Source organism: Zootermopsis nevadensis, unplaced genomic scaffold (assembly GCF_977971745.1).
Source record: "Zootermopsis nevadensis isolate Lab colony 2312 unplaced genomic scaffold, Znev_1.0 Znev_ptg000007l, whole genome shotgun sequence".
NCBI lineage: Eukaryota > Metazoa > Arthropoda > Insecta > Blattodea > Termopsidae > Zootermopsis > Zootermopsis nevadensis.
Window position 1 is genome coordinate 11,672,637 of NW_028259139.1, and position 25,758 is coordinate 11,698,394.

The 25,758-nt window shown below is 36.7% G+C and overlaps 4 protein-coding genes across 5 annotated transcripts in view; 3 read left to right on the top strand and 1 right to left on the bottom strand.

The window, feature by feature from the left end:
- The window catches only part of LOC110831108 (uncharacterized), a 39,457-nt gene extending 30,657 nt beyond the window's left edge, over positions 1–8,800 (bottom strand). Inside the window, exon 1 of the mRNA XM_022066722.2 lies at positions 8,667–8,800. Coding sequence (XP_021922414.2) covers positions 8,667–8,693 — 27 coding nt within the window. The 5' untranslated portion in view covers positions 8,694–8,800. The remainder of the gene's footprint in view (positions 1–8,666) is intronic.
- The window catches only part of LOC110831110 (uncharacterized), a 119,764-nt gene that overhangs the window by 57,572 nt on the left and 36,434 nt on the right, over positions 1–25,758 (top strand). The window lies entirely within an intron of this gene.
- Positions 1–25,758, top strand: part of LOC110831112 (uncharacterized) — a 134,759-nt gene that overhangs the window by 57,571 nt on the left and 51,430 nt on the right. The window lies entirely within an intron of this gene.
- Positions 17,927–25,144, top strand: Cpr97Eb (Cuticular protein 97Eb). Of its 2 annotated transcripts, none has more exons than XM_087344280.1 (2): positions 17,927–17,944; positions 23,166–25,144. In XM_087344280.1, exons 1-2 carry the CDS (start codon positions 17,927–17,929, stop codon positions 23,838–23,840), a joined length of 693 nt encoding a protein of 230 aa, XP_087200406.1. In that variant the 3' UTR covers positions 23,841–25,144. The 2 variants fall into 2 exon arrangements, with proteins under 2 accessions (XP_087200406.1, XP_021922415.1); XM_022066723.2 differs by lacking the exon at positions 17,927–17,944 and adding an exon at positions 20,511–20,668.

A 25,758-nucleotide genomic window follows, 5' to 3' on the forward strand; every position in this document is an offset into this window, starting at 1 on the left:
ATTCTTATCGGAGTAAACAACAATCTAATTAACATAGACCGTTATTTCGCGCGGTCTTGAACGCTGGGCGTTAGAACAAAGAAATCAAACGTTATGCAGCATCATTTTTTGACTTGCCATGTTTTTCCACGCGTCAGTATTTGCAAGTCCATTTGTTACCGAAGAAGGTTCTCAGAAGAAGTTTCAAAAGTAGATGGCCTTGTTACATGAGACGGGATTTTCCCAAACAAAATTACAATCTGTTTGATGTAACGTCATTGCAGTATTTTCATACAGAGAACTGAAAGGTTAGAATTGTGCTGTACCGGAAAGAAGCAGTAGAAGGAAGATAAAATAAAAATAAGAAGATTTGGAATAAGAGGAAGATAAGAGAGAAAATAGAGGGTACAACAGGGAAGGAGATACAGTGCGGAATATGAATAAAGTGGGGAGTGAAGATGTGAAGAACCGGCAAGGAAGGACACAGTGGAAGGAGGAAAATTTTGTTGCATCTAAATCGGTGTTAATTCGTGCTCCATAGAAGTCTCTTGGAGTCAGCAACCAGTCACGTTGAAATCAACGGGAATTTATTTTCGATTTACGAATTTTTTTATCTTACGAATAGTTTTCATCAAGCGAATTACGTTAGTAAATTGAGGGACGGATGTAACAGAGCGGTATTAAACATTCTTGGACCCTCGCAGGGAGAAACATTTATTTTCTTACATGAGGGAGTACTAAAGACGAAACATTAATATTCTAAATAAATTAATTATATCTGACCCAATAAAGATAACACAATCTGTCAAGATAGAAGACTACATAAATAGGAATATTGTTTCATGAGCCAACAGGGCAAAGAGATAAAGGACACCTAGAACAAGATGTTTGCCCTGAAATCACGTCATAAAAGTCTGCGCCCATTGCTAAACTTTACGTAGTCTGATGCGGTTATCTTCATACTGAATTCTCATTCGTGTGTAAATACTGCTAGCTTTCACACCCTCTGATCACAAAAGTCATTCTTTGGTGCTATCCGTGAATGGAGTAGCGATGTTAAATGTGTCACAGTATTATCACCATTGAAAAGACAGTGAAAACCAGCTAGGTGCAAATGAGGGAAAGTTCATATTGTTTATATCCGTCACCGTTTTCAGTACTGCCAACATCACTTTTGAGGCGAATTAAAAGTTGCTATTTCTTCACTGTACATTTGTATTCGGCTGTACAAGATTGAGAGTTGTATTGTATAGACATTCAAGAAGCAAGCTTCACGCTACATCACGGACGTCGACATCATCAGGGCGACCAAGGGAATAACAAACGAAATAATAGCATCTAATACAATAATTGTATCTCAGGTCACTGTTACACTAATTTATTCAGCGTAAAGCTCGGAAGGTATACTCCTGACGAGAATACACATAATATCCTCATTCATTCTCTGCAACTTTCATTTGGAGGCATTAAATCAGCCTTCTTCGATATTTCCCACTTTGGCCACCAGATCGCAGCATATCAGTGTCCACCTCACGAATTTCCTTATCCGTCATTTTGTTATCACAGCTCGTAAGATATTCAAAGTTACGATTTTGAGGTCGTGTAGAATGGCACAACCTCCATATCAGATTTCATCCAAATCCGTCCTGTGGTTCTATAGTTGAATCGACAGGACGGACAGACACGTCCAGCCCATAATGCGTTATATGCTATGCACTTCGTGCAAAGAACACATGGTAACAATACAAATGAGAATAACAATATGAATAATAATTTCAACGTGTTTTCTAAGCTCTGTTTATGTGGATATGCCTATAATTTCTCGGGCGTAAAATTTAAGTAGTCTATTATATTTATGGGTGGTTTAAGTGAGAGAGTTAGTATAAATTGTTTACTCTTGAATCCTTCTGTGTATGCTGCATATGAGTTGAAGGTCCAGTTGAAGACTTAAGATCGGGATAAAATAATTGCTGGTCGAAGCCATCTCTACTCGCGATTGTGATGGTTATGGATCGGTGGTAGTTGACAGGGGAAAAGCGAAGTACTTGGATAAAACTTTCCCGAATGTTAATTTCCCCACCGGGACCGAGCTGGTAATTGATCCATGGTATATTTGCTAATTATAAACAAATAATAAACGGGGTGAAATTAAATTTTGAAGGTATATATGAAACACATTCCTGTCACTTATCTTCGATCAGTGAACCCAAAGTGGTAAATGGGGAGGCGCTGAAGTGTGAAATGAATAGACCAGTCGTTTTGCTTCGGATTGCTAACACAATGTAGACGTAATTATAGACAATAGTAGCATGAGAAAAACATGTGGCGATCATACTGCCTGCTACAGGTGTGCTTCCGTCATTGCTTTATATAGTCATGAGAGCCATGAAATTCCGCTAGAATGTTTAACGCCAGCTACTGGACGGTAACACACTATCAATTCTTCCTTTGAACGTAGTACGTGTTATACAGCTAAGCATATGGGCTGAGATGCTGTACGTAATTCTATGTGGACGGACCACTCATTTCCTTGTATGTTTTGTGATTTTTTTTCCTTGTTCCTCTTAATTCTTCCTTCTGTTCTTCGTATATTTTCCTGCTACGTATTTGAAACAAACCTTTCCATCGTATTCTGGTTCCAGCCACATCACATCTTTATTTTCAATGTATCCAAGTCGTCCCCTTCACATCTGTCTTTTACTATATTCCCCCAACCCCGCCCAACTCTTTTGGAAATCTCATCCGATCTGCGTTTTGCCTCGGTTTTCGTTTACAGGGGAAGTGAGAAATACATAGAAAATTTAAATCGTAAAGCCTCAAGGGAAGAAACCATTTTATGTCCCTACCATCTCTTAGGAAATACCGATATCAAGGGATAGACTAGTTTTATCTAGCTCAGGGTAGTAGCCAGTGGCGTGCTCCTGTGAAAACGATAATAAACCTTCAGCTTCCATAGAAGGCGGGGAATTTCTTAACCACCTAAGCGACTGTCAGTTTTTCAAGAAAGATTGTGTTCAGTCATATTTCTCAATATCTCATCTTAAAGCAAGTGGGTTTTTTATCTTTTTAATTTACGCGATGAAGGTTGTTTGAATTCTATTACTTGTAATGACTTTTTTGTTATGTTAGGCAGTTTACATACGTGGACATGAACTTCAGTTGCTTGGCGCTAGACGACACTTTGTCCTTGAGATAATTCCTGTCACTGTGCTCATAAACAGCAGTATATTTCATAACAAAATGCCCTTATGGATATCTACTGAGTGAAATAATGCATTGTCACAAATAGTAATTGGTTCGTCGTCAAATTCACCCTTTGAAGCAGAAAATCATTTAAAAGTATTTAGGAATTCAATCCGTACCTCTAAGAAAACAGCTCGTCTCCATAACAATGACCCGCTGATTAATATTGTTTGTGGAAATTTCTGCTTCGTATTCCTGCTGACGTGGCTTCGAATCTTGGATAAGATTATGAAAATGCATTTATATAATTTTTACTGGTTTTCCTCGGTGTTTACAAGCAAATTCTGGGGTTGTAAGTAGACCACGATCACTTCCGTTCAGATCTGTTACATTTAATATGTTTTTATCATATTGAATTCAACGGTACGTAACCTTTTTAGTGATAAAGCGTCTTTAAATCAATATAGAAAAGTCAAGGAGTTTGCGAAAAACACATGTTTTTTTCGTTGTCTTTTAAACGATGTAGACAATTTTTATGCAAGTTTTGTCCTTAAACATCGAAGGTTATTGTATGAATTCAGAATATCTGGCAGAAACCACCTGCAGCTGAAGATGCATTATACTGGTATTCCGATGGAAGTATGAGTGAGCTCAGATATTGTTCTTTTAAGCTGCCGACTGACCAGATGGTATCGAAAAGACATAATGAATTGTAAGAAGGCACAAACCATACAAGGCAGAACTGGTCTCTTTCAGTGCATATCAGAGGTCAGGGTTAAAACAACAAAGAATTGCTGTAGTGAGGTGTCCTCGTGAATTGGTTCGAATAAATTCATTTACCTCATCGCAGTGGTATGCACTCAGGAGACGAGAAAGCCATGTTGCACTTGAAAGTTCTACGTTTATAGCAAGTGAAGAACTGTAAACTTACAAAATTTCACTGTGCCAGACTTAAACTGACAGATCTATAAATAAAATACAGCACCTTCTGATTTTATAAATTAGCATTTAAATAATTTTCGTGTCTATGAAATATTAAGTTGCATTTCTTTGCGTATTCGTCATAATAAAAAAAATTTATATTTATTAAACCGTTTCAGTTAGATTTCTCTTTGTTTTCTTTAGTGATTATGTAAAAAATATAAATTCGATAGTTTTTGAGATCGAATCGTTTGTAATGTGTGGGTGATGGATTTCATATCCTGATAAAACTAAAACAATTTTAACAAATGATACACTTCTTCCTAATGGTTGTTCAGGATTGTATTTGGAAAAAATGTATATTTTGTTTTGATCATTAAATCCTTGAGATATATATATATATATACATATATATATATATACAGACTTACAGATTTACAAATAGACAAATTAACCTCTGTAGGATTATTTCATACCAGTGCCTTTTTGGGTACAAAAAGGATTGTTTAAGAGGAGAAAAGAAATGCTTAAACAGTTTATAGCATCACTGTTTGTTCCCTTGAGGGGTATGAACATTTTGGATATCAATATGTAGGTAGGAGAATAACATTAATATAGATGTTGGTTGTGAATTAGCTTACGTAGATTCAAACGATGACTTTCGTGTTCACGGTGAAGATTACTTTGTAAGTCACTCGAGAGAGTGACAGAATTTTTATATAGCCTACTGTACGCATAGTAACATATATAAATATGAATGTAGGAGCTCTGTAAAACTAGATGATAAAGTAAAAGCTCAAAATGTAAAAAGTTACTGCTGCCTTCATGTTCTCAGTTCTTGTCCGTAGGCTTTGCAGCCTAGGTTTAATGTATATACCTAACGTCGGCTTTCAGGAATAAACCGCGTGTAATTTTGAAAGTGTCTACTTCCTATTGGATAGCACGGCGCTCAGCTGTTCGTCCAATCACGTAAGTCACCTACCACTGCCATCCGCCCACTGTCCATCTATATAAGGGCTTCCGGATCTCGTAAGATAAATAGTCGCTCTGAAGATGGCAACTGTAATGTTTTCCGAAACGTTGGGAAAACAACATTCCTTTGAATGCATATTTCCGAACGTCGAAGTTATGTGTACTTTTCTGCAGTTTAAACACGTGAATTTTGTTTTGCTGTTAAGTGCTGTTCCATGTATTGCAGTAACAGAGATGTATGACGACGTCATATATTTTAAAAAGCAAACGTTTTCTCTTAACCTTCTGTTATCTTTACCAAGTTTAAGCGCCTATTCTTAGAGATTAGTACATGTTTTAGGTACAAACCCACAGTGAATTTGCTTAAATATGTACCAGCATTTTAATTATTTATTTGTAAACTTACGTACCTCCACCTTGAAGTAGAAAGTTCGTAACAGTGAACTTAAACACATATAATACTTTAAAGCTCTTTTTTTCAAGAGCTTAAGAACCGGACATTTTGTATAACAAATGTTTTGAACAAAGTTACTAGAAGTACAATATTTTTATGGAATCGGAATGTTCATTTCTGTGTACAAAAAACTCGCCATTGGTCCGTATCCTCAGCCAGTTGAACTCAGTGTACAACCTTACATCCTGTTTCTTTTTAAATTAATTTAATATCCTTTTTTGTACGTCTAACAGGTGTTATAATTCCTTCAGGATTTTAAACTAAAATTTTGTATGCATTTTTCACGTGTCCCATGGTTTTCTTGTCCTACATATGTTTTCATAACTCTAATATAAAAGTTAAGAGTGAAAATTGTCAAATTTCTTATTAGGAGGGTCTCTCCAAAAATAATGGACCAATTTTTTTTTAAAAAATTACCCTTTTATTCTACCATGTTGCTATTCACACAGATACATTCGCCCCGTTTCTATTAAAACTTAGTTCATCCTTCTCCTGCAAATGGTACATGTGTATCATTCGATAAAGATGCATGATGTCCTTGACGTTCGTCAGAAACAACGCGCTGTTATCGAGTTCCTGGTGTGTGAGAACGAGGCGATGGGAAACATCCACAAGCGATTGCAGAAGGTGTACGGGGAGGAAACTGTCGATCGCAGCAAAGTTTGCCGCTGGGCACAAAGAACATCAGGCAAAGGTGGACATGCGAACATTTGCGATTTGCCCCGCAGCGGTAGGCCACAGTCAGCGCGGACGGACGCCAATGTTGAGACGGCGAACAACATGATCAAGGCGGACAGACGCATAACTGTGAAACAATTGTCTCTCCGACTGGACATTTCAGATGCCAGTGTGTGCAGAATATTGGAACAGTCGGGATTTTCGAAGGTCCGTGCGAGATGGGTCCCGCGGCAACTGACAGACGAACGTCAGTCTGAGAACCACGAAGGCGATCACAAAATTAAGGTAGACAGTGTTGCCACACCCACCTTACAGTCCTGATCTGGCACCGTCAGATTATCATCTGTTCGGTAAACTGAAAGACAGCATTAGTGGGATAAAGTTTCAGGGCGATGACTCCCTTGTTGCATCTGTGCAAAAGTGGCTCAAAAGCGCAATGTTGCTCTTATTGCAAAGTGATTTGGAAGGAGGAAGAGAAGACACTTTTGAGACGACAGCTCGAGGTTCAAAGAATGTCAATTTAGTTACAAGTAATTAGTTACAAATATATCATCGGCGTCTAACTTTCAGTTTGACTCGTAGCTATTAAACAATTTTAAAGGGAAATGAATGAAAATATACAACTGATTAGAAATTATCTGATATCAATAAAGATACCGGGAAATACATTGTATTTAATAAATATAAACAAAGTGTTTTCTAGAAGTTAGGATAGTGATTTTTGTGTTATTTTGATGTAAACGCTTTATTGGTACAAATATCTATTGCGCATGTTATATTACCCTTCCTCTCTCCCTCCTGCTACGTTCTTAGAGGTTGCATAGGTTACTGCGTCATTAAAAAGCATGATGTGTAAGGTGTTTCACAATCTAGTGGTTTCTTAAGTTATTGCACACATTTAAGGAAATATCAGTTCATAAAACAGTAACATCATTCTGAAAGAAGATCCCTGGTTCGTTACTGGGTAAAACACCGAGAAAATTTGGAAATGCGAAAATATGTGAGGTTTCAAATTCTCGGGGCGACGAGGAAAGAACGACTGTCTTATGGGACGTTGGCACTGCTTAATCTAGTAGAAACTGATCGACGTTTCGTAGGTGTTTACTGCCACCATCATCAGAGTGATGTGTAAGCTGTGGGAGCGAAAATGTGGGTTTGAAGTTTTGAAGTTCATGGACAACTGGTGATTACGACTGGTCGGGAATGTTTTAGAAATAAAATTAAATTGCGTGGTACCAACTGGATCTTATGAATCTTCATGGTTTTTTATTTGTTCAGGGGAAAATCTCTTATGAAATTAGATGGTTCATTATCGCGTTCACAAAAGCCCGCCGTCTGTTCTAACCTGAACAAGCTGAATCATTTTAATATTTCACGACCCGTTTCTCTATAACTATTATAATATTTTTCCACGAATGTCCCTATTTCTTTAATAAGTCTCCCATCTTCTCTTGTGTCTTCCAGGGTTGTCTTTTCTCTGAAGGCATTTGAATCAAAGTGTTAACATGTCGTTTTAACCCACTTCACTTCACTCTAATAATATCAGATGAAAGTATAACTTATTACTAGCATCAGAGATCGTATTTTAACTAGGATATTGGCGCATATTTAGGGACGTTTCGGCAACATATGTTTACGAAAATCTTCACATCTTATGACACAAGTTGAAAGAGAAATATCTTCTCGAATATTATTGTGTACTTTGCGTAGCTATTATGCATTTTGTGCCATTTCAAATTACACCAACGTAAATATTAAAAGCAACCATTAGATGAAGTTGCTCACTCGTGCATCTTTGTAGGGCACCGAACATAATTATTAATGTTGTTTCCAGTCGTTACGTTAATATCGCAATACATCACTAAAGTGACCTTGTAATGCAACGAAAATAAAGCATTCTCTGTGATAAATAAGTATGAGTGAGCCATCAGTGGAAAAAGTAAATACTAGGGTCTGCTAGTGTGCTTAAGAACACTAGAATTGAGGAATTTATAAAAATATCCCATTCCTGAGTTGTAATTGTATACGGTAACACCTAAAACTTGTTAGTTCCCTTCCAATGCAAACCAATCTGACCAACTTCATTGCCTAAGGGTTTATTATAATATCCTGTCATATGTCAAGAACAACTTTTTAATCAGTGGAACGAAAACAGAAAACAGAATGTTAGCAAGCATTTCTCGAATTTTATCTACTCTTAACCCTTTGAAACTCAGCTGTAACTATATATATAACCATTTATTTTAACAATGATTAAATTTTAACTTTTCCCACAGAATGTATTTATGAGTTTCGTATGATTCTCAATGTAAACAACGATTATTTATTTAAACAACGTTAATTAGTTGATATTTGTAATGGTAAAGCTTGGTGTTTTCTTTGCGGTACGTACGCAAAATTTAAGTACAATTTAGGCGATTTTTACAAGTGTATAATTTTAATGTTTTTGTACTGAAAGCGATCAGAGCAGTGTACTTACTATTGTGAGGAGTGTAGCGGGTTGCATGTCGGACGGGGAGGTCGTTTCGTCACCTCATGATCGCAGCTGATTCGCTTGCCACTCGCCACCGCACCAACACACAGTACACACTGGAGTGGTGGGTTCTTAGCGGGTCTCAACAGGCGGCCGGCGCCATATCAGCACGCGGCCACGCAGAGAGCATAGCAGAGCACCCAACACATTTTTGTTACGTCATAGTACGAGTATTACAAATTATAAAGAGAGGGCGGAGGGACATTGCAAAGCTGCTTGCAGGAGTACTGATACCTACCGCGTCCCTAGAAGGTCGCCACCACGTTACCTTCCAGGGGTGCCCAGATACACGAAACCTAGAAGAAATTATACGATGATGATCTTTGTAATTTGTACTTTTAAATAATTGTAAGGGTGATAAAATCGAGAGGGCGGAGAATATATCACGCAAGGGAAAGTAGATACATGTATACAAAATTTGTGTCTTGAAACATGAATGGAAAAGACGTAGGCGTAATGGAAGGATAATATTAAAATGAATTTTAAAGAAATAAAATGGAGGGTGTGGGCGGTTCTTGTAAACACGCCGATAAAACATTGGCTATTGGAATGTCTTGAATTTCTAAGACTTTTGCTTCAAATTCTTGGTTTTTCACCCTGTTTCCATCTGTTAAAGCTAATTTTACGTTGCTCTTTAATCTACTAGTGTTTCTTTCTGATAAAGGCGAGTTTCAGTTTAATTCTGATTCAGCTTTGGAAAGGTTTCTCTGCAGATGTGAATGTGAGGATAGTATCGATTATGTGGGATCATGTTATGAGAGGAAAAGTTATGCTGTATAATTTGCTTTTGAGGCTTTGAAAAACAGAAACGTCCAAAATGTATATTCATTCGTTATTTATACGACTTCAATTTTTATTTTTGGGTTATAAATCCCTCTACCATGAATACAATTGAAACTGTACATTTAAAATACATTAATGTGATTTATTTTCCGACACTTAGCTCATTTTTACGTCTTCATCAAGGAGTTTTAGCCCTACTTGGTCTTGGTCTAGCCATTAGAGGTTTTCTAAATTCAATTTAGACAGCCTATATGACTTCTTGGATCAGCGATCATACATTCACAAGGCAAACACAGAATTACGCAAACGTCTGCATACAGATTGAGATTCGAACCATGAGACTGATTACGCTGTCGCCATGATTTGCCAAAGAATTTGTTCACCCCTGTTCTTATTGATTCTTTTGATGGATAAACGACAGTTACTTTAAAACTGTTTTGATTCATTTCCTATCCTTTGGGCAACGCGTGGTTATTAAAGCTTTTGTTAATCTTTTTGGCACCAGTGACAAGTCCTGAGGCCGTCATCAACTTGTTTACAACAAGAAAAATATTAACTGCCTCCCCCACTGTTGAAGCAGACTTAAATATCATACATTTGTATTTGTGGTTGTCATAGTGATTAACACACTGTGTTAGATACCATTACAGAAATGATGTTTATAGATGGACACTGACAGATGAGGTAAATTGTGTTCTGTTATGAACTTGACCAAAGTCTGACACTTTGTATTTAACAAACGAGAGCTTATGATGTCAATAATAAAATCTCTAACAATAAAAATAATTCTTTGGCCAGCTTAATATTATATATTCTTATGGAAGGCTTTTACCATGGCTGTCACGTGGCTGCAACACATAACACGCAGCACATTACATACTAACGAGACAGTAAGAACGATGTAAATCCAGAATTTATTTTTCTATTTTTTTCAGTTAAATGGTTGTAATTCTATCGTTTGGAACTGGCAGAGTGTACGAATCTTGGTTTTATTTTACGTAGTTGCCATGTAATGTATTTCAAGATCACGTTTTCCGATACAGGATTGATCTATTAGATTTGAAACTGGTACTGAACATGGTGGATGCTAGGCTTGTTCGATATATTGCAGTAGGCGCGGTCGATTTTAACTGCCCGTGAAATTATCCCCGGTGAATTTTCGATTATACCAGCAAGATTACTTTGTATGGAATTTATTGAGTTCTTGTGTACATGAAGGAAACCGTATTTAACATATTGTATTAAGTAAAGAATGTTGGTAAAAAGGTTGTTGTTTAGCACAGTATTATCTTCTTGTGTTCATACATACTACCAATTCTGCAAGTCAAACTACAAAGGAACATCCCCGATGTCAGATAAAATCGTCTAACTCTGTTTTAGTGGTTTGGTTTTTTGTAGTGAGTCTTTGGCTTGGACTTGACAAATTTAATGTTTTCTTAAACAGTTGTAAAAGAACACCAAACATCCAGCTACTGTCCTCAGTTCAGTTTATTTCTTTTTATAAACAAAGATTTATAGCATCATGTCCTCGCACGTGTGTGCGTGTGTTATCTCCCCCTTCCTAAATAACTTTTGAACCGGTTGATACATTTTAAGAGACGTTTTACGAACGTTATATTTTTATAGGAGCACTGCCATCTGCTTATTTTTTGTTTCGCTATAACCATGTATGTTAACATGGCGGTCATGCGAATTTCTGAGAAACGAAATTAATGTTACTTAATATATGACAGTGACATTTTGAATTCGGCCCACAACCTAATATCCTGTTTCATTTAGACCAACTTTAATATTATCCTGTCACCTATCCTTAATTATTCCAACTTGTATCCTCAGATCAAAATTTTTAGAGCAATTTTTCATCTCTCATCCGTGATACATGCGTCACTTATTATCCATGAGCTGCCACCTAAATAATATTTTATGAATAATATAAGTTATTAATCTTACTGTACAGTTTTATCAAACCTCGTTTTCTTCTTACTCCTACGTTAAAATCATCTCATCAGTACCTCATGGTTCTTCTCTAAATTTGAGAGACCGTCTTTCACCCCCTTAAAAAAATAGTTACATGTTGAAGACTCAAAAGTTTCAACTGTTCCATGAAATTAATTAACCCTTTAAAGCCCAGTGGACGCTGTTTGTAACAGCTGTTTTAACAGTAACCCTGCTGCGTTTTGATTTCATGTTTTTTTGTATAATTCTCACTGTAAACCACGATTATTTCCTTCGGCATTAACCAGTTACATTTTGTAATGGATAAGTGTTGTGTTTTCATTGCGGTACGGACTGAATTCATAAGTATTATTTATGCGAGCTTAGGTTTCAGATAGTTAATAGACGAGAGTCATATACATTAAATGTAATTTTACATTCTATAAGTCTGTCCATAATAGACTACATGCATAAAAAACAAAGCAAACTTGATGTCATCATACCAAGTGGGCGTCTCAATGGGCAGTCCGGAGACGGGAACCTCAATTTGTTGATAACTCCCTGGAGTCTCACTGGCGCGACAGAGGACAATTAGCCACTTAAATTACGATTATTAGAAGTTCGGTGATTTCAGGAACTGGGAGCGCAATTTAAAACTGATTTTTAATGAATGCAAATTCTTGCAATTTTCAGTGTAATGCTTCCAAACAATTACTTTGAGATTGTAGGATGATTATATACATATTTTGTTTAGCTAGTTAATTTTGGTACATGAACCATTAGGTATAAATATCCGTAGTTTATTTTTTTTTTAGATTTCTTGGCTACGTTGCGAATTATTTATATTTGAAAACAAAATTTCAAAACATTTAAAATGTACTAACAGTAGTTACAGAAGAACAAAATTATTTTAATCAAATAAGTTTAAATGTGTCCTTATTCTTGTGTCAGTCATGTTTAGATGGACAATGTCGTAGAAAATACAAATTAGGGAATATTTTGACTTTGTGCCATTTGTTTTGATAATTTACAAATTACTGGAAGCATATGTGTGTTTTTAATTAGATTAATTTCCGTTTAAAAAGACACTAAAATGGCTGAATCAGTTGAACAACAAATCACTGAATTAGTATATCCACATTTAACACGCATAATAGACAAAATTTTATTGATTATGCAAATAGTAAGATGTGTGCGAAATATCCTAGTAGGATAATGGAGGGTTTTATCTAACAAGCAGATTTACGATTTATGAATATTTCTAGGCATCGTAAGGGCAGTGAAATCTAAGACCTTACGATGACATAAGACTTTGGACGGAATTTAGTTGCGAAACAAGTAAGTGACGAAGAATTGAGTGGGATAGCAAATCTTCGTTGAATATGTTATGAGGATTACACATGAAGTGAACTGAATCAAAATTTTGTCCAGTGGCTGGCTTTGATAATGTCGGGGTTGAATGATAGTGGATTCTGTTACTTAATTGTAGGGACTTGTTTTTAATATATCGACTTTTTTTAATAACAACCATAATTTCGTTAGCTGTGTGGAAAGTGTCTTTCTCTGCATGACTTTCAGAAAATATTTTATTCTTACGTTTTATTATACATTTCTTAAAGACTACTCAGTCTGTACATCTGTTAGCTTCACTTTGAATATTATCCAATGGGCAGCCACATATTTTAATGCTGCGTAATGTAGTTCTTATTTGTTTTGTTAATGATGTGTGATGGGTTCAGCCTTGAACGCAAAGTCATTGTTTGAATGAAATGCGTTATTCTAATATGTTTCTATTCATTACACGTGACTTCATAACTTTGTGAAGTCAGAACACGTGACTGGACATGTACTCAACAGTGCAGCCGCATCATGATTATAGACAAATTATGTTTACATTTATAAAGTAGAATACTATTTTATTTAATCATATATCGTCACTTGATTTACTGGATAATTTGTTGGAAAAAGTAATTTTCAGTTTTGGTAGGAAGTGATTGTTTTCAGGCTTGTAGCGCCGTGTAGTCTGGTAGAAGTTTGCCGATGTTTCAGAGGTTCTTACTGCCTCGATCATCAGGGCGATAGTAAAGTTCTACCAAATCACATGGGGCTGCAACCCAGAAGACAGCCATCTTCCTACTCGCCGCCGTGAAGACCTGAAATCCTACTTCCAGTTTTAGTGTTTATCTACAACGCAGCTTTAATAAGAGAACCTGAAGATTCAACACAGCAAAAACGAAAAAGGTAGTCGTTTAACAAGTGAAACCATCGGGGATACGTCACCGAGCGTTCTTACATGAACTTTACAGCGTTTCTGAGGAACTTACTACCTCCTCCATCGCTTCACTCTGAAGATGGAGGCTACTATTTCATCCTCCTGAACGTTGCTACCCACCTGTAAGTCCACACGTCATCATTCTCTGACGATCACTGTCGAGAATTTTAATCCTCTTCACATTTTCATAGATTCTTTTAAGATCAAATTAAAATCTATCCTTTTCGATAATCAAAATTTCAGCTTCATAATATACCCGATATGTCACCAGTTTGTTTATACTTCTTCTCTATGCGGGCTACACGCCCAGCCCATTGGAATGTCGTAAACAGTACAAGGAATGTCAGGCCTATTTGAATGATGAAGTTCCTAGATATGCTTCTTCTCCATTCCCCATGTTGGCCTATTTTGACTTCCCCAACCGTATGTCGTGGCCGAATGATTTCCATTCTTACTCAGTATTTGAAATCTTAGCTGTTTTTGTCAGTGTCTGCAGTCAGATGCCGGGATAATGTTTTAAATTAGGCCATGACCAATTACTTTTCTGTATTTTCCAGTCCATTACTCATCAAGCCATATAATTTTCTACATGTAATCTCAGCTACCGACTTATTAAATAAAATTCAAACAAATTTTAATCTCTCTTAGGTTCAAAAGTTTAAATTTTCTTGGCCTTCGTATTATTTTATTATTTATTTTCAGAAGTGACCAAAGACGTATTTGTTTTGATCATTCAGTCTTGTCTTATTCTGTTGAAATGAGACCGATTGACTCCTTAAGCTGAGCTGTGATTGATTGATTGATACAAAGACCTTAGCTTCTAATTGGAGTCGTAAAACATGTCGTGCACAATTCACATAAACATTACTTTACTCTTTGGAATACTTAATGCATCAATTGATTTCAGAATTGTATCTCATTAATGCATGAAACTACCCATAAATGCAACATTAAATATATAAGTCACATTTTACAATTAAAATTGAAGTCTGATCTGAAGAATGTATAGAATTAATTTTTACGGGAGTAATGGCAGCTTGTGGTTTGGATATATTTACATTCTTGTCGAAGAAAATAATTAAAATGAATTCTGAAATATCCTTCTTGTTTTTAAACATCACGCTGAATAATACATCAATCTCGGAGACGTCATAACTGATGTCTAACATGGGTGGGGGTGACGTATAACGGCGAAACATAAATAAACCTACACCCAACCCCCAAAGTAGACGCTAGTCCCAGTTTTAAATGTTATATATATATGCTCGAATATTATACTTTGTTGAGTAATGATTCTATGATAAATTCTTTATTAATTACAATTAGTGTTAAAAATAAATAGGATGACAAGAAAACTGATAAATACCACCTGGTTAATCGAGTGGATTGATACCATATTATTGTGTCTGTCTTTTTTATTCGGGAGGTACGGGATTTGAATCTCAACTGGCAGACCTGCTATTCTGATTATCGATTTTTGTGGTTTATCTCAGTCGACCCAGCAGAATATCGGGACTGTTCTTTCGTACAAGCCGCGGCTACATTTTTATAGATTCTGCATGGCTCTAAATTCAACTTCTGCAGTTGAAATAGCGCCACTAAGCGATTTAAAGAAAACAGTCTCATTATCCGTAAGCAAATATAATAATTTATGTATAGCCTTGAGAATTTGTTATTCTCGCAGCTAGTCAAGAAATTCCTATATTATATAAAACAATATTACTGCGGTCACAGGAGCCCACAGTTGTCTGTGTTTTGAATCTATCGTCTCCAGTCCACTATCTCACAGGCTATTAAGTTTGAGATACATTTTAATATTATCTTCCCATCTACGCCTAATTCTCCCAAAGGGTCGCTTCCTTTCTCATTCGTATTATTTGACCACTCTAATAATATTTTATTAATACAACATGAATATTAGTATTTATAAATTTAACACTTTCATTACAAACATTATAGAGTTTCGTTAGTAGCTTTAAACATTTGAAGTTTTCTTGAGGGCAGAGACGCTCTTGAAAGGCAGTCGATTCTGAATGAGACATGCATTCTGCTGCTACCTTTTGGCTGGAACGTAAAGTGAATTAGTTTCCAGCACACCTTGTAGGTGGCAACACGTGCTAGAGATCAGTAACTGTTTACAAAAACAGCAACACAGTAATTAATTAATCGACGCAAAAAACAGCCAGGATTGTAAAGTATAATGTGCGCTTAACAGGCAGAAACAAAGCTAAACTGACAAACGTACTTATTTGAGATGATATATATGGAAGCAAAGTTCGTCATTAAACTGAATCATTATGGCCGCGGTAGACTTGTTTTTTACATAAAATATTAAATTCGCATGCTGTTATCCATCGTTAGATTATAATTATCCAAAACGTGTTACGGGATAAATAATGTAGTGATTCTGAGACCTCACTCTTTATTGTTACAGACATTAAAAGAAAATTTAAGTCCTAACTTGATTACATCAGAGACAGTTTGTAATAAAACACTGAAAAACGGATCTGATTTCAGTGCGAAGTATGACGCTGTTTTTATATTTTGTATTTTTATAAATATGGCGATCTTCTGCCGAGAAAATGATGCGTCCAGTTTCTCAAGCATGGTTACTACAGATTCCTTAGGAGTTTCCCTATCAACTGGCGTCGCCACTTGCAACTTGTAAGCATTCAGACACAAAAAGATTTCGTAACGCCCGATGCACTGTCGAATACGCCATTTGCAACTCACGTACTGCAGCTCGTGTCGACTTACGTGGACTGCGTGTCATTTCAACATCTTTTTCAGTCACTCCAGTCTTCTTAAACTGTTTGTACCAATCACGTATCGACGGTAAAGTTTCTATTCACGAGTAAAGTTATAAAGATTTATATACAATCTGTACTTTTCGTTCATCAGAGATGTCACGTAAAATTATTTCCTGGTGACCGCTGATTAAAACGTTTTTTATGTCATGCGTGAAAGAACACTTACTTTTCTCTCAGTGTTGATCACCTTCAGGATAATGAGATATTGGTTTGTCCCAGACAGTAGAGGTTTATCGCCGGTTTGACAATGGGATATGGTAAATACTGCAACACAAACAGTAGCACTGCTTTGAAATGCGTGTGACAGGAATGTTAATGGCGATCACAGTACCACTTAACAGCAGGTAGATTTAAGGTGGATCAAGGTAAAACTAATTTGCTTCTCAACTCTACTGAACAGGGTCTGCCTTGAGCGGACGATTGTAGTTTGCTATTGAAAAACGTATATTATAATACATGTAGATTAATTCTTGTATATTTGTTTTTTTTATTATACTCGTAATTGATGTTAAGAAGACCATGGAATTTGTTGGTTTTTTCTTGTTGACGGCCCGCAGTTTGTGAGTTTAGGTTAGGTTCGTTTAAGTTTGGTTAGGTTAGGTTGGGTTGTAGAAACTGTAATTTCTGGTACGGATTAGACCTAAACCTTTGAGATTCATTCTAATTGTAAAACAAGAAACAAACGAGATGCACACTTGCGAAGAAGACATTGGTACAAGCAGTTTGAAATTCAGCAGGTAAAAGTGATATAACTGAACCAGTTTTAAGGTACAAAATGACTTTCGCTTTCGCGTTACTTTTTTCTTTCTTTCTGTGCCACAAGAATGCTAACGGTTCATTTGATATTTGCGTCACCTTCCCAGAACATGTTATGGCATGCAGTTGATAGAATTTTTCAGTTACGTTCTAAAGGGCACTTCAAGTAGAAGTCCGGCAATAAGCTCATTAATATACATGAACTTCAACTGTAGCAAATGTTTCATTTAATGACGTTTTTCAAGCTGCTCTGGCTGTAAAATTAGGTCAAGTTCTTATGTCGAAGATAATCTCTCTTTTTTTCATTACTGTAACAGAAGTTTTAGAGTCCATAAGCTTTTAAATCATTAAACTTTTTTTCGTTACTGTTAGTTTGTTTCAATGGTAATGGATACCAACTGTTATTGCTGAAACCGTTCATAGATGGCGGGACACTTTCGTACTGGAATCATGTTAACCGCTAAATAACTCCAGGCGCAGAGATTTCAAGTAATGTGTCTACTGCTTATATTACAAGTTGTTAAAACAGTGATGCTTACCTGCATTGAAACTATACACGTGTTCTAAGGCTTGTCTAGGCACAAATAAGTGGCCAAACTTAATTTGCTGTCATTTTACTTATTTTTTATTAAATGAAAGATTGCTATTTTATGACCAGTTGTATTATCGTTAGCTTCTCGACAAGGACTCATTCAATACGTAATAGTTAAAAAAATTCGAAAGTTTTTGATGTTGTCATCATCCCTAAACCCAATATCTTAACCGAGACTCGAACTCAGAACACTATTTTCGCGTTAACAACCTCTTTTTCTTTAATTTACCCGCCGAAATAAACAACTCCAATTTTTGCTATGTTCTTCTAGTTCGTTAGTGTTTAGTTTCCAAAATACAGAAAACACCCTTACCGGTTTTCGACCCCAGGACATAGTTTCTGGACTTTTGACCTTTCTAAAACATTTTACTGGTTTCAAGGAATAAGCATGCCAAGTTTGGTGCAGATCGGTATGTCCCTTCTCGAGCTGTAGGCGAATATAACACACATATAACCATAATTTCGATTTTTTTGTCTTGGCAACGTGTCTGCCTTTGGCTACCGATCTGAATCCTGTACCAGCGGAATAACTTGTCTTAATTTTTGTGGCCGGTTTTTTTTTATTTAGCCGTCAATTATGATTGGCAATTCGTACTGACACACAGAAGCTTAAAGCAAGTTTAAAGGGTTCCTGCAAGAGGGACATAACTAACATACATCTGGTAGTTGAACCAGAATATTCACGCATTTCTAATATCAAGCCTCGTCATTGGATACGATCCTCAGTCTGCCGCCCACTTTCCTAACTATTTCTAAAGATCCACTTTAATTCTGCATTTCATGTCCTTGGTTTTGCAAATTGACGTTTTTTAAAATGTTTAATTCTGAAATTCTGAACTGTGTAAATTCCCATCACCGAATAGTCTTCGCTACATTTGTCTTCTACAGTCACCCCACTTTTTCATTCGACATTAAGGAAAATACCTTCATGTTAAAAACGTCTGGATGTGAAATAAACACGGGATAATTTATGTAAATTATTGTTAAACTGTGTTCACGGACGCTACAAATGACGAACTATAAATCACACTAATTGAGTACCAAGACATCTGGCGTAGTTATCGAATCAAGTTTTGATTTCCATCTTATTGCTATGGACCCTTATTGCTAGGGAAGCTGACAGGTCGTATTAATCTAGTGGCACTAACGTTAAGAATATGTGGAGTCTTACTATGCCCTCTATACGCCTTCACACCTTGGTTCTTCGGCACAGAGACATTTATTGAAAAGCTGAGATGGAGAGTGTTTGAGACGAGGTATCGGGACGTAAGAGAGTAAAGTAATAAAATTAAGAAAATTGTATGTGGAGGCTCAATATAATATGCACTTTTCATTTATTATTATTATCATATTTATTCACCATTTATAAGGTATTTACTTCTATGTACCTGAGATAAAACTTGCAGCTATTTCTGAAATACGTTGTTTTTTAATACGTGTTGCATGCATTAAACAGTTTTCGCGTGAGGCTTTATATATTTTACATGAGCGTCTCTCGAATGATGTATGAGATCCTAAAATGGCGGATTTCTGAAGTTCCCTGATGTGTTCGCCCGGGATGTTGGCCAAATATTTTCTAAGTGACACGGAGACAGTTCCAGTTGCTCCTATAATTATTGGAATTACTTTCCACGTACGCTGTATTTCAGTGAGAAGGTCCTCGTATTTCAAGATATTATTATTATTATTATTGTTAATTTAGCAGGAAAAAATGGGTGATTCATGTAACACACGCTGGAAATTATAATTACAGAAGTTTGGAAACTACCGTGGAAACAGACCATTTAGAATAGCTAGTTATAGTTGGGAGGATAATATTAAAATGTATTTTATAGCTATATATTATGAAGATGTAAACATGATTTAAGGGGTTAAAAATGCGGTCATGCGCTGCATTGTACTGTCTCGCAGTGGGGTGTAACCTGTATGTCATTGTAATTACGTACGTTTTCATCCGTCACTAAAAGGCCTCCCACCGAACTGAAAGGCGGATGTAATCACGTTATTCATGCCAGTTTGCACCATGAACTATTTAACATCATTTAAAATCACGACGTGAATAGTTATCGACTGAAGATGCATAAAAGTCTGGCAATTACAAACTGACTGGCTACGTGCTGAACGAATGGGATTCGATGTTGGTCAGGTGCACAGATATTTTTATTCACCACAACATTCGGGAAGATACTGGAGCCCATCCAGAATCATATCACCGGGAATTCTTACCCCGAGGGTAAGGCGACCGGAGCGTGAAGGTGACGGCTCACCTCTATGTAGTGCCGAGGTTTAAAATATATCGAGCTCCAAGATGGCTGCCTTCTGGATTCTAAAGCCGTGCAGTCTGGTAGAAGGTTACCGACGTTTCGGAGGTCGTCAGGGCGATGATTGAGGCAGCAAGGACCTCTGTAACGTTGGTAAACTCCTACCACACCCTCGGCGCTGCAATCCAGAAGACAGCCATCTTGGATTCACCGCCGTGAAAACTCAAATCCTGCATATGGAGGTCTAACTTCACATCCCATGTACATATTTAAACGCAGGGCTAACATCACGTTTTCATCCTTGAACATCGTGCATGACCTACAGGGACCAGACAATGACGCATGTAGACAGCCAGCGTCGGTAGTGCAGTTTGGAAGTTTTGTTCTGCAACGCACAAGTCTCTGGCAGCCTTGAATCTCCCACTGGACTACCGTCGGGGCAGTTTCTCTATATATAAGCCTGCGCGTTGCTGCTAGCAACTGTTTTCTCGTGTCAAGCTCCAACGCATTGTCTCGCCATGGGACCGTCTCGAATAATTGTAAGTTCACGGTAATTTATATACTTTATAAGTTTATTACAGTTAATTATAGGTTAGCTGTTGTTATGTTTTCGTTTAGGTTCAGTAAAAACATGGAACTGTTTTGGTTTTGAGGTCAAGGATGAATTCTGAACTTTGTTGGTGTTTTATTGGCGTTGTAACTGTAATACTGCCCTCATGATATTTCAAACGGACCAATTTGTGTGCTTTGTTATATGAGTAATTTTTTATTTGATAGTGTAGGATTTAATCAAGTTATTTGTCATCAGAATTTAGAGATTTAGGCCTGAAAGTAAACATTTCATTCTAGCTGGAATCAAATAGCGACTATTTTTAAGGAAATATGCATGGTGGTGCTTCAAATTTTGGTGATTACTTGCCTGACAGAAAAAATTCTCGCCTTTTTTTAATTAAGGAAATTGCAGCGTTAAATCCGCCACTGGACCCCATTCTGGGCTCTAATACCTAATCCACACCATCGCAACTTGATTGTCTAAAACTTGTGTTATCTCTCATCTATGCTTTAGGTAGTAATTCTCCCTTAATATTTTCTGATTAAAATTCTGCATATATTTTCCATTTCGATAACTGATGTGACGAATTTAACAGTGTATTTCCTATATAATAAATTATAAAATTGTATACGAATCTCATTTAAAATATGTATAAATAATTAACCATGATACCTTGTAGTTTTCATTTATATGATTGCTACATTCCCACATTTAATTTAATAGACATGCTATCAATGCTTTCTTTAATTAAGCGGTGCATAAGTGAGCTCATAATTTCAAGGTCTTGACTGTTTTTTTACATGTTTATCCTCTAAAATTGCCCAATAAATTTCGATTAAATTTCGTATTTGTTGGCTAAGCTACGAGTTGTTAGAATCGATTACATATAGCCCGTAATTTGCACGAATCTTAAATTGAAAGCCATATATATTTTTTCAAACTGAAACAGTTGATAGTGTCACGCACAGCATTAAAATAGGTTTTTTTTAAAGATGTACTAAGTTAACGCTTAACAAATGTGCCTATCGCTACTCCCCCCACTTTCTCTCTTCTCTCTCTCTCTCTAAGTGTATGCAGTGTGACCTTGTATAAACGTATTAGCGTTATTTGCATTATCATACCTCCGAATAATTTCATAATGAGCAGTTTTATAATTATCATATGTATATATTCTTCAGAAGATAGTATTAGGACGGTCAAACAAAACAGGTTAAGCATTTAGCATGCAATGCTAGGGACGAAAATTACGTACAGAACTTTAGTCGGAAAACCTGAAGAGAAAATATCACTTGGAAGACCTGGAAGTAGATGGAAGAATGATGTTGAAACGGAAATAGAAAATCGGATGGAATGACCTAGTAAAAGTATATTTATTTAGATCATCATAGGGGCTATTTTCGGGCTTTTGTAAACACAGTTATGACCCTATTGGTTCCATAGAAACAGTGGAATTTCTTAACTACTGTCAGCTTCTCAAAAACGCCTTTGATGTATGAAGTTTGTTATATCTAATATAAAAATTGAAGCGAAACAAGGGTTAACATGATTCACCGTTGACATGACGAATTCCAGGGTTCTGAAGTATTATACCTTATTGATTTTAATTATAATGTTACTGCTGATAGACTTATTTAATAGCATTTTGCCATATAGATGTAAAGTATCATGTTAAGACTAGTTATCAGCTATAATCAAATCACACTTTTATTTTGTGTTGATACATAGACCTAGGGTCTAATTACCTTACCAGATTTCTTCAAACATCTGTTATTTAAAAATGCATTAATGTTGTCCCCACTCACAAGTTCGCAGTGGCGCTATGTTGGTGTCTTTAATTACTTGGCGTTAAATAGAACCATAATATCATGGCTTTGAATAGCATGATGCTCATCATACCTAGTTGAATCGTATCTAGATTATTGATGTGTTTTAACTGAATTGGAATCGGCTGGGTGGACAGAATGACATCCATTTTGTCACTTATTTGCGTTGTCCATTATTATGGGTTCGAAGTAGTAGATTTTTGAAGATTTCTGTCTTCTGGGTTGTTATCAGGGCCCTGATGACGGAGGCAGTATGACCTCTGAAACGTTGGTTAACATCGACCAGTCTACAGAGCGCAACAACCCAGAAGACAGAAATTTTCATACACACCGCTGTGAAAACTTCAATTCTTACATAGTAGTTTTTTCTTTGAAACCCTGAGGAGAACTGTTGGTAATTCCTTCGCTGTTCTCGTTACTGAGTAAAGAGTATTTTGTTTTCGAAAATTTCATTTCTAGAAGTCCATTTCTGGGCCACTTATAATTGTATGCTGTAATCTGATGACGAAACATGAACATTGTATCCAGTTTCCTCAACGTTTATCTCTATACCATCCTAAAGCATCCTCTTTACTTGCGTCTAGTAGATTTCCTGAAACTTTCTTCAGTCTTTCTGTAAGTGAAGTTAATTTCTCCTTCGTGACGTCCGCTCATACACAGGTCCTGTCTTTGCTGATGGTCGCCGTGGTTACCGGCCAGTACTACGATCAGACCACGCCAGTACCAATCTTGAAGCAGCTTAACAGACATAATGAAGACGGATCTTACAGCTACGGATACGAGGCAGCTGATGGTAGTTACAAGATCGAGACGAAACACCCCACTGGAGAAGTCCTTGGCAAATATGGCTACGTGGATGACACTGGCTCCTTGCGTGAGGTTGAATACGGTGCTAGCAGACGTGGGTTCGAGCCAGCAGGTGCAGGAATCAACGTGGCTCCACCAACACTCACGAACAACAATTACAACCAAGGAAATTCTCTGGGTAGCGATTACGATGATGGCCAATACCGCGAAGATCCTAGTATCTATTACAAGTCCTCCTCGTTTAACAGCGCTCCAAGTAGACCATCGTATCAGAATACCTACCAGTCTCGACCTTCGTACAATCAACAACCTCATAATTATAACCCGGAACCCTCTTATCGAGAGCAATACAACCCCCCACCCCCACCCCCATCGCCACCCCAGCGTCAGTATAGTCAACCTGAACAACAGTACAACCGTCCTCAGCAGCAGTACTACCCAAAAATAGATCCTAACCAATTTCGTGGTCATCCAGCGACCAACTTTGATGTATATTCTGGGTCTTACAGTGTTAATTATTCAGGCTGATGAAAATATATTTCGCAGTTCACGGTTCATAGCAGAACCATCGTCTCAGCTCTGATTTCCGTCAAAACTGAGTACTGAACCAATGGATTGAGAATTAGCCCACTAAAGACGGGATCCTTTGAGCATACACGGTATACATGTTGTTGCTTATAATAAAGATGTGATAAAACGTCAGTCTTGTGTTGAATTCAGTGTCAGCAATGTTTGTTTTCCGTTGCAGGCGAGGGAGAAATCGACATCAATGTAAGGAAATCGGTATTGTGTTAGTCTTCCTGGAGTCTGACATCCCTAGCTAATAACATAATACGCGCCATGTTTAACATAATTTTTCTGTTTTGTATCACATTAGTGAGTCATATGTAAAGTACAATATGTTACAGCGTCTAGATGCATTATGTCTGATCTCTTCTTGAGTTTCTCTCGATTGGTTTACGCCTTTGAAGCAGAAGCACGTCTAAATAACATTTAAGGACTTAGTCCGTACCGCAAAGAAAACACAACACTTCACCGTTACAAAGATCAACTAGTTAACGCTGTTTAATGAAATAATAGGTGTTCCTTTTAAGAAATACACTACTGATCAAAATTATTATTTACAGAATGTGGTACGTACAGTTACCATTGGTTTTAAATAGGTGGAAATTCATAACGTGTCGAAAGTAGGCGATTTGAGACGACAATTATATTCGTTGAAACCAAAATTTTGCTTCATGTTTCAGATAATTTTAACCTAGTCACCCGATACTAATTAAATATTTCCTTCTTATCGTAACCTATACGCGGGAGGTTCAGAGTACAGCTCACGGTATGTAAACGAAGTTTTAATTACTTGTGGTAAGTAAGTAACGCACAATGTAATGACCTTAACTCGAAAGTAAGTGGGGATTAGTGAGTGAATTTGGCGCATTTATGGGGGGGGGGGGGGGGGGGGGGGGGGGTATACGTGGTGAATTCACCTGTCTCAAATCGATTTGAGGACATATTTCACAGTTATTAGCGGCTACCAAGGTTCTTAACAAAATATCTTCATCGTTAATTCATAATATATTATTAATTAATACTGTGCAGCTAACGATCACTTCATGAAATGCCACTCAAGATATAATTTACTTTTGTACACATATTATTGACTGCAGGCATTGTGCTCACACATTGTGATTAAAATATTATTCAGGAAATAAATAACTTGTCTGGGAGTCTACACTAAATTTCTGCTTCTGAATATCTATGTGATAAGTGTATGTCGCTTATAATGCTTGTGATATTATGTTTTCTATATGAATAAACGTTGAAGGTTGAAATAATTTTACTTGTAAAGGAAAACTCTCAGCATTGATCCTGTATTTAATCATTGTGCTATCCTAATCCTTACATGTTATATATATGAAGAGGAATCAATTCTTGTATATACTCATTTCTTTTCTTATGATAATGTAAGAAGTGACTACGTATAAAAATGCCCCAATGCCAAAGAAAGATCATACGTTGTGATTATTGAGGAATGCAACTTTTATTTTATTCATTTTTGATGAAGGACACACCTTTTCTAACCACTCCTAATCTACCAAGGTTCACAGTACTAACCTGAAAGGTTTTTGCTTGGCAGAGAGTCAAAACATTTCATTTTATGAGTCTATTTCTCAGCGTTTTAACGCTTTAGTTAAATAGAGGTACAATACAAAAGTGTTTTTGTTTTTATTGATACGAACTTGTTATATCAGCGTTAGGTCCTTATTCCAGCCTAAGTGTCCTGTAATTGCATTTGTTTACTTAATCCTGTTGACAGAGACAGTAGAACTTCAAGATCAACTTTAATGCCAACCTTCCATCTACATCTAAATCTCCCAACAGGTTTATTCTGTTTTTCTTCCGAACAGCATTTTGAAAAAGTTTCTTGTATTTCTCGGGCTCGCACTAT